This window comes from Somniosus microcephalus, chromosome 9 (assembly GCF_052327205.1).
Source record: "Somniosus microcephalus isolate GS21.2 chromosome 9, FLI_Smic_1.0, whole genome shotgun sequence".
In the NCBI taxonomy this organism is placed as follows: domain Eukaryota; kingdom Metazoa; phylum Chordata; class Chondrichthyes; order Squaliformes; family Somniosidae; genus Somniosus; species Somniosus microcephalus.
In genome coordinates this window covers 172859441-172876883 of record NC_140995.1, presented here as the reverse complement: position 1 = coordinate 172876883, position 17443 = coordinate 172859441, and the positions used below count along the sequence as shown (strand labels likewise).

General features: G+C 43.7%; 1 protein-coding gene across 2 annotated transcripts in view; it reads left to right on the top strand.

Moving 5' to 3' along the window:
- The window catches only part of LOC147112847 (3',5'-cyclic-AMP phosphodiesterase 7B-like), a 208092-nt gene that overhangs the window by 157452 nt on the left and 33197 nt on the right, over nt 1-17443 (top strand). For both annotated transcript variants that reach the window (XM_085997546.1, XM_085997544.1), the window contains exons 4-5: nt 334-485; nt 6206-6269. In XM_085997546.1, coding sequence (XP_085853672.1) covers nt 334-485; nt 6206-6269 — 216 coding nt within the window. The remainder of the gene's footprint in view (nt 1-333; nt 486-6205; nt 6270-17443) is intronic.

The window sequence follows — 17443 nt, the reverse complement described above, 5'->3', positions numbered from 1 at the left end:
GTATAATGTTGTATACTACAGTGCTTCTCTTAATTGTGAAACAACATATTCTGCAACTTATTGTAAGCAATGCCATGGGAAAAATACACAGTATAAACAGTTGTATTTGTTATGACTTAACTAGCACAATGCTATTTTCGATTCAAAGAGCTTTTATGGCTGTTTGCCAGCAGGAGAATAACCTGTTGTTGGGTTAGGAACCAGGAATCACCAATTCAGACTTAATAATATACCAAACATGCAGGCTACATTTTGACCTGGGATGCATTTAATTTGAGTGTTTTGTTTTAACGTCTTCCAATTATTTCTATATTAATTTTTCTCTTTTTTTAGCAACTGCACATTCAGGTGAAATCGGCACAAAGAAAAGGGTGAAAAGACTGTTGAGCTTTCAGAGGTATTTTCATGCTTCTCGACTGCTACGTGGCATTGTACCACAGACGTGTCTGCATTTATTGGATGAGGACTACCTTGGACAAGCCAGGGTATGTGAAATTTGAATTAATATGATTTCAATCAGCCTTCGTTGAAACTGGAACTATTGCTTAGAAAGTTCTAAAATACGCTCCAGAATTGGTTTCAAAATAGGTTGAGGGTTTTTAGATTGCTGATTTAAACTGGGAAAGCGTCTTGGCTCAGTGGTGGCAATCTCTCCTCTGAGTCAGAAGGTTGAGAGTTCAAGCCCCACCCCAGAAGATAAGCACATAATCTAGGCTGACATTTTGAGAGGGACATTAAAATGAGACTCTGTCTGCCTGTTCAGGTGGTTGTACAAGATCCCATGGCACTACTTGGAAGAGAACTTCTCCTGGCATTCCTCAATAAACATCACAAAACCCAGTCCTCGGGTTGTTCATCTCATTTGAACTTGTTTGTGGACCTTGCTGTGGACAAATTGGCTGCTGTATTTGCCTACAAAAAAAAGTGATTACACTTCAAAATAATTGATTCACGGTGGCTAGGGACATCCTGAGGACATGAAAGACATTATATAAATGTTTTAAAAAATATATATATAAACATAAGTTGTCAAAAAAATGACGTCTAATCTTGTATTACAGCCTCATTGGGAATATTGAAGTACTTTCATTCCAAAAATTAAGTTCAGCTTTCCAAGTTTTTGTGCTCTCTGACTACAGTGGAGCTTTTGTCAGAACCAGAATCAAAAATACAAAGTTTGTAAAAATGAGGTTCCACTGTGTTTGCATGTGCAATAAAACTGTTTAGTCAATGCTTCAGGTGAGTTGAGAGAATTGACTGTAGTTGTGTGGAAGGGAGTGTAAAGTTGGATAAAGTCAAACACAAAACTAAGATGTTCTGTGGAGAGATAGATATAGTATGGAAGTCTCCTTAGAGCAGAGAAGGTTAAGTGGAAATTTAATAGAAGTGTTCAAAATTAAGAGGTTTTGATTGGGTAAATAAGTAGAAGCTATTTCCACTGGCAGGAGGGTCAGTAACCAGAGGACATAGATTTAAGGTGATTGGCAAAAGAACCAGAGGCGAGATGAGGAGAATTTATTTTACGCAGCAAGTTATGATGGTCTGGAATGCACTGCCTGAAATGGCAATGGAAGCTGATTCAATAATAACTTTCAAAAGGGAATTGGATAAATGCTTGAAGGAGAAAAATTTTCAGGGCTATAGGGAAAGGGCGGGGGCTGGGACTAACTGGATTGCTCTTTCAAAGAGCCGGAACAGGCACGATGGGCCGAATGGCCTCCTTTTGTGCTGTATCATTCCATGATTCTAAGTCAAATGCTATTGCAATTGCTGACTTGTATAATTTTTATCAGTTATCATTAAGCACACAGGTGGAAGGTTTAACTTTGGGTTATAGTGTAAAATGGGCACTATCGATTCAGCTGCTCATTATAAATCTCTCCTAATTTTAATTTCCAGTCAATGAAGTACTTTTGAAGTGTAGTCACTGTTGTAATGTAGGTAAATGCAGCAGTTAATTTGCACTCAGCAATGTCCCACAAATAGCAACGATAAAATGACCAGATAATCTGTTTTTGGTGCTGTTGGCTAGGAGAACTTCGAAAAGTGCTATGTGACCTTTTTATGTCCACCTGAGAGGACAGATGCTGCATCAGGTTTAACGACTCATCCTAAAGATAGCACCTCCAACAATGCCGCAATCCCTCAGAATTGCACTGAAGTGCCAGTCTAGGTTATGTACCCAAGTCTGTGGAGTGGGGCCTGAACCCACACCCTTGAGAGTGCTACACTGATCCTGCTTGTACAGCTTTGCAATGCAGTTTTTGCATTGGTGACCTATACAGACCTTTTTAAGCAATCAAGGGAAGTCTAGCAGCCAGACATTCCCTTTTTTAAGTTTCAACTCGTGCAGTGGACTCCATCCTACAGTGCAAATGGTGCAGATTTCACAACATTGCCAATCACAACATATTGTTGAACTGCTTCTGCTTTTAACAGATATATTCTCATTTGTGCATTACAATAGCAGTATTCAGGAGACTGGACATTGAAACCTCTTTTACACAGTGCTGATTTAGTTCAGATTCTGGGAGATTAGCTTCTGTGAGCTCACTCCCTGCATTTACATTATGAAATCCAACTCCCTTATCCCACACAGAAAAAACTGGGTCCAAGATTCTGCTGCTGGAATAAAGGGTCCCGAGTGTTTGGAAAAAAATGGAGGCTATAGGCTGAGGTGTTACTTAATATGGGAGCCAGTTATTGCCAAGTAACCTCCTGAGCGCTTGACATTTACTTAAATAAATGCTCATGTTGAGTCACTGGGTTGATTCTCCTCCCACTGGCAGTGTTCCGTTGCGGCAAGTCTTCTGCCCACCCCTCTGACTCTGGCATCACCCATGCATGGCAGGCTCCCGGTGGGATTCCCACCACCACAAGAGAGTTTGCCAGTGCCCAGCCACAGAATCTTTGTGATGCTGCAGAAAAGGTTGCTGCAAAGTCTGCATCCTCCGTTGGGGGACGCAATGTATTACCGCCACTTCCTGGGGCTAACCGCCACATGACAGGCCTGGGAGCCAATGGTAGTACAAGCGGACTCCAGGAAAATTTGCCAGGGCCACACATACTGCACACCCACCACAACTTCCATTTGCGTGCGGTGGATGAGGAAGGGGTGGCCTCAGTTGGGGTGGAGGGAAATTGAGGACCGGTCTGAGGCCCAGATAATGCTTGTTGCACAGACAGTAAAGACCAAAATCTACCCTGTTGTCTTTTAAACTTTGGCCTAGAAATTCATTAAGGCGCTGCCAGCTTTGCGCTCAGTTAACGCCTAAAGGGTGATTTTGCGGCAAAAATGAGTTTGCGCAGATATTCAGCGCAGCGGTATTGGTGGCGGTAGCCGTTAGCGCTGCGCCGGCACCGATGATGTCATCGGTGTGCGCAGTGCCCCGGTACCGCGCCGATCCCCATATTTAGTTGCGGCCGCCTCCTCCGAAGCGGCCGCAAACAGCGACCAGAAAACGGGGCCGTCCTGCTGCCTTAGTGGGGCGCTTTAAAGTGGAAGGTGCGGCCGGCCACTTTTGCGGCGGCCGCCTGCCCGCACCTCCTTCCCCGGCCTCCTCCACCCCCCCCCCCCCCCCCCCGCGGCATTGCCGGCTGCTTTCCGCGAGCCCGGCACTTCTCCGTGGTGCCGGGCTCATTTGCCGGCACTATCCAGCGGCAATCTCCCCGTTGCAGGCAGCTCCCCCTTAAGAGAAGGCGGAGGCCTGCAGTACCGCAGCCTGCCGCTGCGCAGCGGCGCCAAGAGCGCTGATATTCAGTGTCAGCGCACCAAGCGGAGGCGGGCACACCTTGGTATAGCGCCCGCTTCCAAATTGGGGCGCTAACAATGAATATCTGACGATCGCTATAGGCTTCCCGCCCAGTGCTAACTTTTGGGCGCTAGCCAGCTGGCGGGGCCATAGTGAATTTCTAGGCCTTTGAGTTTTGAACACTTGAGGGTGGAGTAGTACAAAAAACTTTGAAACTGTTTGAAACCAAGATTGTATATGAAGTAGGATCTGGAGCTATGAAACAGACTTTAATTTGATGACACTGCTTGAAGCTGAGTGAATTGCCAGTTGACACATCAGTTGTTTTTCAATTGCACTAGATTTCAGTCGTATATTTGACCATGTACCAAAGTCACTAAATCCATCATTGACTTTGTGATTTCTTTTTTGGAATCTTTGTTTCCAGCCTTTTCAGTTCAGGTGACACGTTTTTGGCTTAAGACTCACCATTGGGCACTGTCAGTCACAAAGATAATTATGCCATAAACGTTCTTTGATAACTTTAAAAAATGTTACAACTCTGCCAAAAATACTTTGCAACTTGCTATCATTTGTGAGTTATGTAAAGCTTCTTGAAGATTGTAAACAAATAGTAAAAGCCTGTTTATATTACAACTAAACTATTTCTTCACAAAATGGACAATGTTACAACAGATTATTTAACACAAACATTGAATATTTGGAGAATCCAAATTGTGTCCCAGAGCCACTTTTAATAAACTTTCAATCTCAATTTCAAACTAGCTGTGGGAGTTATGTTTTGATTTTATTTAGCATGTTCAGCTCTACAGTTGGAGCGAGTCCTTGAATTAGTGGTAGCATTCCCGCATCTGAGTCAAGAGGTACAGGCTTCGGGCCCGACTCCAGATACTCCCAGTGAATGGAGACAGGAGCTCTGGCTCTAAATTCTGGGTTGGCATCCAATGGGATACTTGCGTTCGTGGGTGTGGGTGGCCCTCCTCATCTGATGAGTTGGGGCAGCCCATAAAAGCCTCCCACCATACCGAACTAACCACCCTATCGGCTGGTACAGTATAAAGATGGTTATGGCCACGGAAGGAGCCTTTAAGTTGAGGCCTGTCAGACTGTTAATCATCCTGCAGAACCTTTCACTACTATTCTCCAAGCAAAGAGTGTGAAGATATGAAAACAGCAACTGCTACAGTTCAAAGCATGGCATCTTAGTGTATTCGAGACAGTTTTCTGGAACAATATATTCTTGAACCCACAAGAGGACAACCATATTAGATTTAGTGTTGAATAATGAGCCAGAATTAGCCAACAGTCTAACAGTAAGGGAACACCTAGCTAACAGTGACCATAACATGATTGAATTCAATATTAGGTTTAAGAGGGAGAAGAGTGAGTCACGGCTGACTTTGAAGGGGTGAGACAGAAATTGACCACAGTAAACTGGGCAGAACTGTTAACGGGTAAAACTACAGATGAACAGTGGGAGGTGTTCAAAGAAGTATTTGGTACAATACAAGACCGGTACATACTCCTAAAGGACAGGAGTTCTACTTGTGTAATTAAGCAACCTTGGTCAACAAAATAGGGGTGTGATAGTATAAAACTAAAAGAAAGGGCTTACACAAATGCAAAGAATAGTGGACATCCCATGGGCTGTGGGAGATATAAAGAACAGCAAAGGGAAACAAAGAAAATAGTAAGAGTTGCAAAAAAGTAATACTAGAAAAAACTTGCGCGGAACATCAAGGATAAGACTAAAAGATTTTACAAGTATATTAAGAGAAAGAGTGTGGCTAAGGGTAACATAAAGGCAGATGCAGAAGGTATTGTAATTGAAAATAAGGAAATAGCACACTTACTAAATAATTACCTTTATCGGTCTTCACAGTAGAGGAAGAGGATAAAGTACCAGAGATACAAGGAAAACTAAATATAAATCAAGGGGAGGAACTACTAGATTTCATAGAAGTTTAAAAAAAAATAGCAATGATGAAAATCATGCTTCTATATAATCTGGGCAGGTCCCTTTGTTGTTTTCCCAGTCAAGTTTCCTCGTCCTTGACTTTGCCTTCTTTTTTTGCAGTGCACCTAACTTTAGGTTACTTGTTAGTTCCACTTTAGTACTCAGTATAGATTCCCTCCACTGATTCCTTATCTTGTGTTCTATTTATATTACATGTTAAGTAAGTAATTAAATAATCATGTTAAATGTACATTTTTAAAAGGAAATTGAACACATTTGTTGCAGAGCCATTCTAGTGAGATCACTGTGAAACTCTTTCCACACTCGTCCTCTCAACATGCTGACTGCTTTCAACTGCGATATCATTTCCACCAATATCAAAAAAAAATTAATTGAATGAAGTCATTTTTGGTGTAGCAGTAAATAAAACTAACGTAATCACAAGTAAATTTTAGCCACATAAAATTTGTTTTTCCCCCCTTTTGTTCCTTTTCAGTATATGCTATCAAAAGTTGGAATGTGGAACTTTGACATTTTCTTGTTTGACCGTCTGACGAATGGTAAGTTAATCGGTGAATTTTTAGTAAGTTGGTGTATGCTGCTGATGAGCGAGCTTCTACTTTGTCTACCAAAATATACTTTTCCCCGTGCTGTTCATTAACCATATTAAAAATGATACCACAGTACATAGTGCAAGATGTTGATACTTACAAAGTGAAGATATTGTGCATCAAATGGGCAAGCTCTAAAAGTATGATGCTTTCGCGGTGCGAGGGCTAAAACGGGTGGTGGTCCGTCTGCCCCGGGCCATATTTAAATCCCCTCATCCTGACTCCCGTCCAAAACCAGTGGGGAGATGTAGAGACCGGTAGGCTGGAACGGGAAATGCACATCTGCAGGCTGCTGCCTGGGACCCACGGAAATGCACCCCAGCAGGCAAGTCAGGAAGGAGGGGAGTCCAGGCTGATCATGGCCAGAGAAGGGCCGCAAGAAGCATTACCAATTTTTTTTAAATGAGTACTTATCAGGGCCTCTACTGGCTTGATGCTGCACTGGGTGAGCAGGGTTACAATTGGGGCTATAATGAAACATTTCACATGCTAAAAATTGAGAAACGTTATCTACATAACAGTTGGAGTAAGCCCAGCTTTCCACAAGGAATAATTCTAAAGACGCGGAAGAGTATTTTGATGTTTCAAAAAGAGATCACTTTCATACCGGGCACATACTACCTTCCTTGAGCTACTGTCAGCTTTCTTTCTTGAGTAAGATACAGTGGCCTAGAAATTCACTAGCCTTAGCGCCGCTTTTGAGGCGCTAGAGGGACTAGCGCCAGAGTTATGGCCAGTTTAAAAATTCCCTGGGGCCCTAAATCGGCGTTGCACCGGTAGCGCTGCGCCGGCACCGATGACGTCATCGGTGTGCGCAGCGTCCCGGTTGCCGTGGTAACCCGCCCGAACTCCGAAATTGAGTTGCGGCCGCCTCGCCCGTGGCAGCCGCAAGCAACGTTCTGGCAGAGGTGCCTTACTTCAGTTTGCGCCGGCGCATTAAAGGCCCCGCGGCGGCCGGCCACTTTCCCGCCGGCCGCCTGCCCGCAGCTCCCTCCCCGGACTTCTCCCCCCCCCCCCCCCGGAACAGATGCAAGCCCGGCACTTGTCCGAGGTGCCGGGCTCATTTTTAAGCTGATTTGCGCGGGCCGTGGCCGGGTGCAGGCAGCTCCTCCTTAACGGGAGGAGGAGGCCTGCACGTCCCCAGCCTGCCGCACCGCATCGGGTGCCGCAGCGCCGGAATTGCGGCGCGAAACGGCAGTTAGCGCCGATGTACCGCCGCAAAGACCCTTCAGTAGCGCCGGCAGCCGTTTGGGCGCGGCGCCACTGAATTTTTGGCGCGCGCAGGGGACTTAGCGCCGGCACTAACTTCCGGCGCTAAAGCCCTGGCTAAGCCAAAACCCAATTTCTAGGCCAGTGACTTTTTTTTAAATTGTGTATACAAATCCAAGCGAAAAGGGCAGATTGGATAGAAATTGGGCAACTAGGGAATGCTCTTGCTTTATTTCTTATTCAGTATCCTGTACATATCATGGAATTTTTATTTTGTATTTCAAGAGGCAAGGATTAGTTCTTTTGACTTGGATAAACTTTATTTACCGTAAATTACCAAATTTTGCCCAGGAATCCAAACAAGGGAATTTGAAGGTTGTTCCCAATATTAACTTTATATGGGTTACCCAATGCCTTGTCAAGACACCCGAAAACGTGACGCTTGCCCTCATGGAATATCTGTTGACTCATTCTGTACTGTAGGATTATCAAATGATTGGTAGGAGCATTCTTACAGTGTCTGTGTTAAGATCAAGGGTCATGAAGTGCATGTCATGTGACACAAACAACTGTCTAGTATTATTTAAAATTAGTTCTCTTATTCACGTACCAAAAGAATATTAGGAAGCATTGAACAAGTAAAGGCAACTCTTAGGTCATCAAGCTTATTCCTTTCACAGACCATATACAATATACCCCTTTATGGACTTGTATCAAATTCATTTCATGTCTTAAGGAAAAGTTCTGCCAATTGTCTCACTGCCAACAAAGATAAATTGAGCAAAGCTCCATGATACCTATTTAACCAGACATGCTATGTTATCAATTCCTGATCATTGCCTTTCTTACCATGACTATTCGGGAGTGGTCTTTCCATAGAATATTCGATCATTATTATCTTCTATTCTTATTTATTCTCCTTTATTAATTCTATATCCAACCAGATAATTTTCTAACTTTCTGCTAAAAGTGTCAATTGAAACAGTACTAACAACTTTAGCTGGGAGTCCATACCTCATATTGAATACTTGGATTGGGGGTGGAGCTTCCTTCTGTTCTCAAGTCTTGTTGAGGCTTGTTAATTTGTTCTCGTGTCCACTAACTCTGACTCAAGCACAGTTTTACAAGTTAAATAACCTGCTTTTATCTACATTATCCATTCTTAGCATCTTAAAAACATGACTTAGGTCTGTGAAAAGAAAGACTTATATATTTATATAGGACCTTTCACAACCCCCGTATGTCCCAAATTGCTTTAGAGCCAATGAAGTGTATTTGAAGTGTAGTCACTGTTGTAATGTAGGAAACACGCCAGCTATTTTTTGCACAGCAAGGTCCTACAAACAGCAATAAAATTAAATGACCAGATCTGTTTTAGGTATTGGTTGAGGTCTAAGTGTTGGCCAGGACTCCCCTGCTCTTCTTCCAATAGTGCCGTGGGATCTTTTACATCCACCTGAGAGGGGAGACAGGATCTCGGTTTAACATCTGATCCGAAAGACACACCTCCGACAGTGCAGCACTCCCTCAGAACTGCACAGAAGTGCCAGCCTAGATTACATTCGCAGGTCTCTGTACTGAACTTAAACCCACAACCTTCTGACTCGGAGGCGAGAGCGCTACCACTGAGCCAAGGCTGTGATTCTCTCTTTGTAAACATAAGCTCTGGAATAATCCCCTCACACTTCTCTGATCAATCTACAGTGCATCTGTGTACTTTTTGAAGGTTAGATTGTCTAAAACTGCACACAGTATTCCAAATATGACCTTACCAATGATCTATGTAAGTCTACAATAACATGTTTTGGCACATAATCAAATACCTTTAATATGCATGACATATTGGTCCAGAATTTGCAGTCAGCGGCGAATGAACGGTGCCAGCTATTCATTAGTCTTACACTTGTCCAAAGACTACCTATGGGCTTTTGCACTAGTAATTAGAAATCCATTTTGGCACGGCACCCTCTACAGGGGATCTGGACCTGATTGGACAGGGCAAGTAACTGTATATCTCCTTAACCAATCAGATTGAAGAATTCTTAATGAGGCGTGCAGGTAGTGTAAGTTATAATAGTTAATTGAATGCTAAATCATGTACAGAAAACGAAATAAAGAAAGATAGGATTAAAAGAGAAAGATAAAAGAGACAAAGAAAAAGTAAAAATCTCTAACAATAATTAAATCTGAAGGAATGAGACTCCACACTTATAAAAGTAAATTTTCAGTGCCCGAGAGGTTGTTTGGCAGTAATTAAGACTTATCACACGTTAAAATTTACTTACACTGGAATGGACAAGCCCTAACTTTTTCTGGCGAGTTTAGTGTGTATCTATCACGTAAGTACCGCAACTACACTCCCTTCCATGTGTTTCAATGCCGCGTCTCTCGGCGAGATACCAGTATAGCAAAGCTTCTGGAGGAGCAGGGCAGTTCGGACAGCAACTTCCTGATTTCTGCATATTACTGCGCACGTGCATTTGCTGGAAGTTGCTCTCCGATTTACTCTTTAATAACGGTGAGCGCTGATAGCCTCACTGTTACTGTTACCGCAAAATCTGGGCCAATTAGCTTTGTTGGTAACTGGATACTTTAAGTGATCAATAATCATTTCCAAATCTTTTTCCTTTTCTAGTATGTATTGGCTCACATCTATCTATGTTAAAATGCATCTAACAGCCCATCTATGCAATTCATTCAAATCTCTTTGAATTCTAGCAAACTCTCTCACAGTTATCATTTAGCCATGAATGTTGGTTTTATCAGCAATTTTTTAACATAACAGAGGTACTTGTTTATAATGGGGGGGATTTTAATCCACCCTGCCTGGCAGGAACAGGGTGGGAGTGCAGTTAAAGTATCTGTGCAAAGATTTTTTTTTTAAATGACAAAACATGGTGCAAGAGTTAGGAGAACTGGCTGAAAATTTGCTCAAAATGATGGGTTTCGAGAAGATTTCTAAAGCTAGAAAGAGAAATGTAAAGGGGAGAAGCTTAGGCAGGAAGCTTCATGGAATAATGCTGAAAGCTGTGCATCCAATGGCAGGGTGTTTGTATTGGTGGTCTATTCTACAGTTTCTTTTCCGTGAACCCTCTTCAAAGCATCACTATCCTTTCGAAAGTTGGGTGCCCAATATTGCACATAATATTCCAAATGTTCACTTGCCAATAATCTATACAAGGTTAGAATAAGTTTTGAATTATACAAGATTCCTTTTAGATTTATCTTGATATTTGATTAGGTTTGTTGATAACTTTAATGGGTAGGAAAGTTTCAGTGAATGATTAATATTCACACCCAGTTAAAATCCCCCCCAGTCTTTAATAAACATAAATCTCCATAATCAAAGAAAAATGATCTTATAAAAAGCTTGTAAATTTATTGTTTACACAGTTTACAAGTTTTCCGTATATTAAAAAAAACTGAAGCCTCAAAATGGTTCAGAAGTGAAAAACCTTCAGTTGAATTGCTATAAAGAAGTGAGTGACTAAAATCAGTTCTTGATGAACAGTCTCTTTCTCTCTTTTCTTTTCTTCCTGTCAACACTGAAATCGCATTCACAAGTGCTGCTGCTATCTCTCTCTGAGCAGCTTATAGTAGAATGCAGAAATACATAGAAATTACACGTGGAAGCAGGCCATTCAGCCCAGCCAGTCCATGTTGCTGTTTAACCTCCACACGAACAATAGTTCTAATCGCATTTACCGACTCTGTTCCTATATTCGTTCAACCCATTTTCCTTCATCCACCTATCCCATCTAATCTTGAATGTGGACATTGTTTCTGCCTCAATCACTAACCCTGGAAGTAAATTCCACATCCTCACAACTTTCCATGTAAATAAATTTCTCCTGATCGCTGTTCTAAATATCTTACATTTAATCTTGTATCTATGACCCTTTCTTCTTGACCACTCAACTACTGGAAACAATCTGCTTCCATCTACCCTTAGCAATTCTTTCATAATTTTAAATATTTCTATTATATTATATTAAAAGGGAATTGGATAAATACTTGAAGGAGAAAAAATTGCAGGGATATGGGGAAAGAGCGGTAGAGTGGGACTAACTGGACTACTCTTCGAAAGAGCCGGTGCAGACTCGATGATTCTATGGGCTAAAAATTCAGTTTGGGGCGCCAAGCTTGCCTGGGCGCCGGAATTACCGCTGCGTGCTGAGCCACTTGCGCCATCCGGATATTCAGTTTCTGCGCCCCAGATGGAAGCGGGCCGCTAAACGAGGCTTCCCGCGCCCCGCTTGGGGCGCTGAAACTGAATATCGGCGCGCTAAGGGCCGCAGCGCCACACGCTGCGGCACGGCACGCTGCGGTACTGCAGGCCTTCCTCCCACTGTTAAGGGGGAGGTGCCTGCAACAGCGCGATCCCCGCTCGCGAGTGCCGGCAAATGATCCCGGCACCAAGGAGAAGTGCCGGGCTCTCGGGAAACAGCCGGCAATGCCGCGGGGGGGGTGGGGGGTGGTGGTGTAGGAGGCCGGGGATGGAGGTGCGGGCAGGCGGGCGCCGAAAAAGCGGCCGGCCGCACCTCCACCTTAACTAGCGCCACTACCGCCACAGGTAGGCCCGTGTACCGGTCGCTATTTGCGGCCGGCGCTGAAGAGGCGGGCGCGACCAAATATGGCCATTGGGGCGATAGCGGGGCGCTGCGCACACCGATGACGTCATCGGTGGCGGCGCAGCGCTACAGGCTAACGCCGCCATTAGCACCCCGCTAAATATCGCGGTAGGTGTGGCCAGTGGCGCAAAAGCCACTGAGTGCCCTCTTTGGGCGCAAACTGGTGGCGCAGGCCACTGAATTTCTAGGCCTATGTTTCTATATCGGCCTGTAATCTGTGTTCAGATGCTACAGTTCAGAGGGACCTGGGGGTCCTTGTGCATGAAACACAAAAAGTTAGCATGCAGGTACAGCAAGTAATCAAAAAGGCAAATGGAATGTTGGCCTTTATTGCAAGAGGGTTGGAGTATAAAAGCAGGGAAGTCCTGTTACAACTGTACAGGGTATTGGTGAGACCACACCTGGAGTACTGTGAACAGTTTTGGTTTCCTTATTTAAGAAAGGATATACTGTACTTGCATTGGAGGAAGTTCAGAGATGATTCACTAGGTTAATTGCAGAGATGAGGGGGTTGACTTATGAAGAAAGGTTGAACAGGTTGGGCCTATACTCATTGGAATTTAGAAGAATGAGAGGTGATCTTATTGAAACATATAAGATACTGAGGGGGCTCAACAAGGTAGATGCAGAGAGGATGTTTCCCCTCGTGGGGAAATCTAGAACTCGGGGGCATAGTTTCAGAATAAAGGGCCGCCCTTTTAGAACCGAGATGAGGAGGAATTTCTTCTCTGAGGGTCGTAAATCTGTGGAATTCTCTGCCCCAGAGAGCGGCGGAGGCTGGGTCATTAAATACATTTAAGGTGGTGATAGACAGATTTTTGCAAGATAAGGGAGTGAAGGGTTATGGGGAGCGGGCAGGGAAGTGGTTTTGAGCCCAGATCAGCCATTGAATGGCGGAGCAGGCTCGAGGGGCCAAATGGCCTATTCCTGCTCCTATTTCTAATGTTCAAGTCAATCTTCGTATTTGTATTTCCTCATATCAGGCAGCAGCTTAGTGAATCTGCGTTGTGCCCAACGTTCCTGTTGAGCTGCGCAGCGTTCTGGAGGTCCCGCACAGGCCTCTCACTGGCTTTTCAATGGCAATAACCGCGCATGTGTGAAGATTTAAATGGGCTGCGCAGCCAGTTAAAAGGCCCGCGCACACAAAAAAATGATAGGGAACATTGGTTGTACCCCCTCTAAAGCCTCAATATCCTTCTTATAATGTGAAACTTAATACTGTGCGCAGCACTCTAACTGAGGTCATATTAAGGTTTTATATAGGCTCATCATTACCTCTTGGTTTTTATATTCTATATCTTGTGATAAAACCTAGAATTCCAATAGCTTTTTTATGGCCTTGCCAGCCTGAGATGCTGCCTTTAATGTTCTGTGAAGCTGGACCCATAAATCCCTCTGCTCTTCCACAGCATCAAAAAGCATTTGAGTCATTCAGTTGGTGAAAAGTTGATCTGTTTCATGGGGTTTTTTCCATTATAAATATTGAAAATTTGTTACTTAAACTTTCTTCCTGTTATCATGATTTTTATTAGCCAGGAAGTGCAGACCATCATAAGAGTTTTAATAATATATGTCTAACATATTATCTTGGTTCAAATTACCTATATCCTTTAGAATCTTGAATACCTCAATAGGGTTTGTAAAAGTGCCACATAAGAGACAAGTTGTGAAGATTAAGGGCCATGCCATTGAGGGATGAGTGAAGGGTAGGAAGCATAGAGTAGAAGTAAGTTCAATGTTTTTTGGATTGGTAAGATGTAGCCAGTGGTTTACTTCAAAGATCTGTGTTTGGATCTCTTGTTCTCCACATACAAGAATGATTTGAACAGGAACAATGTCAAAATATGCTGATTAAATCAAAATGGAGGCATGGCAAACTGTGAGGAAGCATGCAGAAGGACATAGGTTAAGAGAAAGGATAGGTGGTAAATGCAATTTGGTGTAGATAAATGTGAAGTAGTACATTTTTAGAGACAATATAAATACACCCTAAATAGCAAATAGAGTCGAAGAACAGAGAAACAGATATTTAAAAGTTGATTGCAGGTGGAAACAACTATTTAAAAAGGGCAAGTGGGACTCTGAAACAGAGAGGTCCTGATGAATCTGTAAAAGACATTGGTTAGGTTGCAGTTGAAATACTGTGCGCAGTTTTGATCACTCCAAAACAATATTGGAACCATGGAAATGGTGCAGTGTAGATTTACTAGAACTATACCAGGGATGAGAGGATATATATTATGTTGAGAGATGTAATAAAAACCCAAGGCAAATTTCTGAGGTTTCCATATTTTGGGATAATCATCTAAGATAACCTAACAGTTCTTGATAATGGATAATAATGCCCTTATTTTTACTTTTTGCAAAACCTGAAACCCAGAGATAACAAGACTGTGGGTAATGTACAAAAAAGAAACAGTAGCCTAAAAAAAACCAAAATGAAATGCAATTTTATATAGAATTACATAGAATATATAGCACAGAAACAGGCCGTTCGGCCCAACCAGTCCATTAGAATATTAGAAGCCTTTAATGAACTAAAATGGAAAATAACATAAGAAATATGAAAACATTAACATAGAATGGTAACAGCACTTTGTCACCTTTGGTTCTTCTGCCATTCACCTCAAATCTGTGTCCTCTGGTTCTCGACCCTTCCGCCAATGGGAACAGTTTCTATCTACTCTGTCTAGACCCCTCATGATTTTGAACACCTCTATCAAATCTCCTCTCAACCTTCTCTGCTCTAAGGGGAACAACCCCAGCTTCTCCAGTCTATCTACGTAACTGAAGTTCCTCATCCCTGGAACCATTTTTGTAAATCTTTTCATGGAATCATAGAAATTTACAGCACAGAAGGAGGTCATTTGGCCCATCTTGTCCGTGCCGGTCGACAAAGAGCTATCCAGCCTAATCCAACTTTCCAGCACTTGGTCTGTATCCTTGTAGGTTACGGCACTTCTAAATGTACACTCTCAAGAGCCGCAAGCCTACATTTCGTTGTACTGCACTTGTGCACTAACAATGACAATAAAAGTTGATTTGATATCCAAGTACTTTTTAAATGTGATGAGGGTTTCTGCCTCTACCACCATTTCAGGCAGTGAGTTCCAGATCCCCACCACCCTCTGGGTGAAAAAAATTCTCCTCAAATCCCCTCTAAACCTCCCACCAATTACTTTAAATCTATGCCCCCTGGTTATCGATCCCTCTGCTAAGGGAAAGAGGTCCTTCCTATCCAATCTATCTAGGCCCCTCATTATTTTATACACCTCAATTAGGTCACCCTCCCTAAAGCCTTCACATCCTTCCTGAAGTGCGGTGCCCAGAATTGGACACAATCATCATAACTTCCTTGTTTTTGTACTCTATGGCCAGAATTTTCTCAAGGGAGGCGGGTTGGGGACAGGGGAGTCTTCGAGGCGGGCGAGAAACCCAGGAGACCGAATTTTCCCTCAGGCCCTGCCGACTTTAACAGCAGGGCCTGATTTGAATGCGAGGCCTCGGATTCCCGCCCACAGCCAGCCAGATTGAGAGCCTGACTGGCTACGGGCAGTTAGGCCTCAGAAGCAAGGGGCCGGTCAGAGGGAGGGATCGCAGGAGGAGGATCAGCAATTGGCAGGGGATCGGTCGGGGGTGGGTTGGCCAGGGATCACGGGGGGTGACGGCCAGGGATCGGTTGGGGTGGGGGGGGGGTCGGCCAGTGATTGGGTGGGGGGGGGGGGTGGTGTCAGCTGGGGATCGGCAGGGGGGACAGAGGATCGGGACCAGCTTCTTCATCGTGGTGGGGGGAAGCCTGGTAAGGGGTCTCCGATAATGGGGGGGGGGGGGGGGGGGGGAGTGTGGTCGGGACCCTGGATCCAGGAGGTAGGATGCAGCAGTCCCCGCTGCAGTTTAACTGCTGCTGGGTTTCACGAATTGTGTGAAACCCGTCCACAGTTAGTTAAGCACAAAATGGAGGGGGAAAAGAGGCTTCCAACCTCATTACAATATTTAAATTGAGGTAATGCCCCCCTGGGAGCAAGTTGGTCGCCCGTCCTGCCTCCGGCACAACCGGAAGTGGGCAGGTTGGAGGCAGGATCAGGTCAGGAATCCCATTTTTAACACTTTAACAGCCCCCATGGGCTTCAACTTTGCTGGTAAGCCTATTATGTGGCACTTTATCAAACGCCTTTTGGAAGTCCATGTACACATCAGCCGCATTGCCCTCATCAACCCTCTTTGTTACCTCATCAAAAAACTCAAATCATTAGTTAAACATGATTTGCCTTTAACAAATCCGTGCTGGCTTCCCTTAATTAATCCACACTTGTCCAAGTGACTGTTAATTTTGTCCCGGATTATCATTTCTAAAAGCTTCCCCACTACCAAGGTTGAACTGACAGGCCTGTAGTTGCTGGGTTTATCCTTGCACACTTTTTTGAACAAGGGTGTAACATTTGCAATTCTCCAGTCTTCTGGCACCACCCCACTATCTAAGGAAGATTATGGCCAGTACCTCCGCAACTTCCACCTTTACTTCCCTCAGCATCCTAGGATGTATCCCATCCGATCCTGGTGACTTATCTACATTAAGTACAGCCAGCCTTTCTAGTACATCCTCTTGATCAATTTTTATCCCATCCAGTATCTCAACTACCTCCTCTTTCACTATGACTTTGGCAGCATCTTCTTCCTTGGTAAAGACAGATGCAAAGTACTCAGTTAGTACCTCAGCCATGCCCTCTGCCTCCATGTGTAGGTCTCCTTTTTGGTCCCTAATCGGCCCCACCCCTCCTCTTACTACCCATTTACTATTTATATGCCTATAGAAGACTTTTGGATTCCCTTTTAAGATAGCTGCCAATCTATTCTCATACTTTTTTTTTTATCCCTCTTATTTCCTTTTTCACTTCCCCTTCTGAACTTTCTATATTCAGCCTGGTTCTCACTTGTATTCCCAACCTGACATCTGTCAAATGCCCCCTTTTTCTGCTTCATCTTACGCTCTATTTCATCATCCAGAGAGCTCTGACTTTGGTTGCCCTACCTTTCCCCTCGTGGGAATGTACCTCGACTGTACTCGAACCATTTCCTCTTTAAAGGCAGCCCATTGTTCGATTACAGTTTTGCCTGCCAATCTTTGATCCCAATTTACCCGGGCCAGATCCATTCTCAACCCACTGAAATTAGCCTTCCTCTAATTAAGTATTTTAACCCTAGATTGCGCCCTGTCTTTTTCCACAGGTAATCTAAACGTTATGATACAATGATCACTGTTCCCTAAATGTTCCCCTATTGACA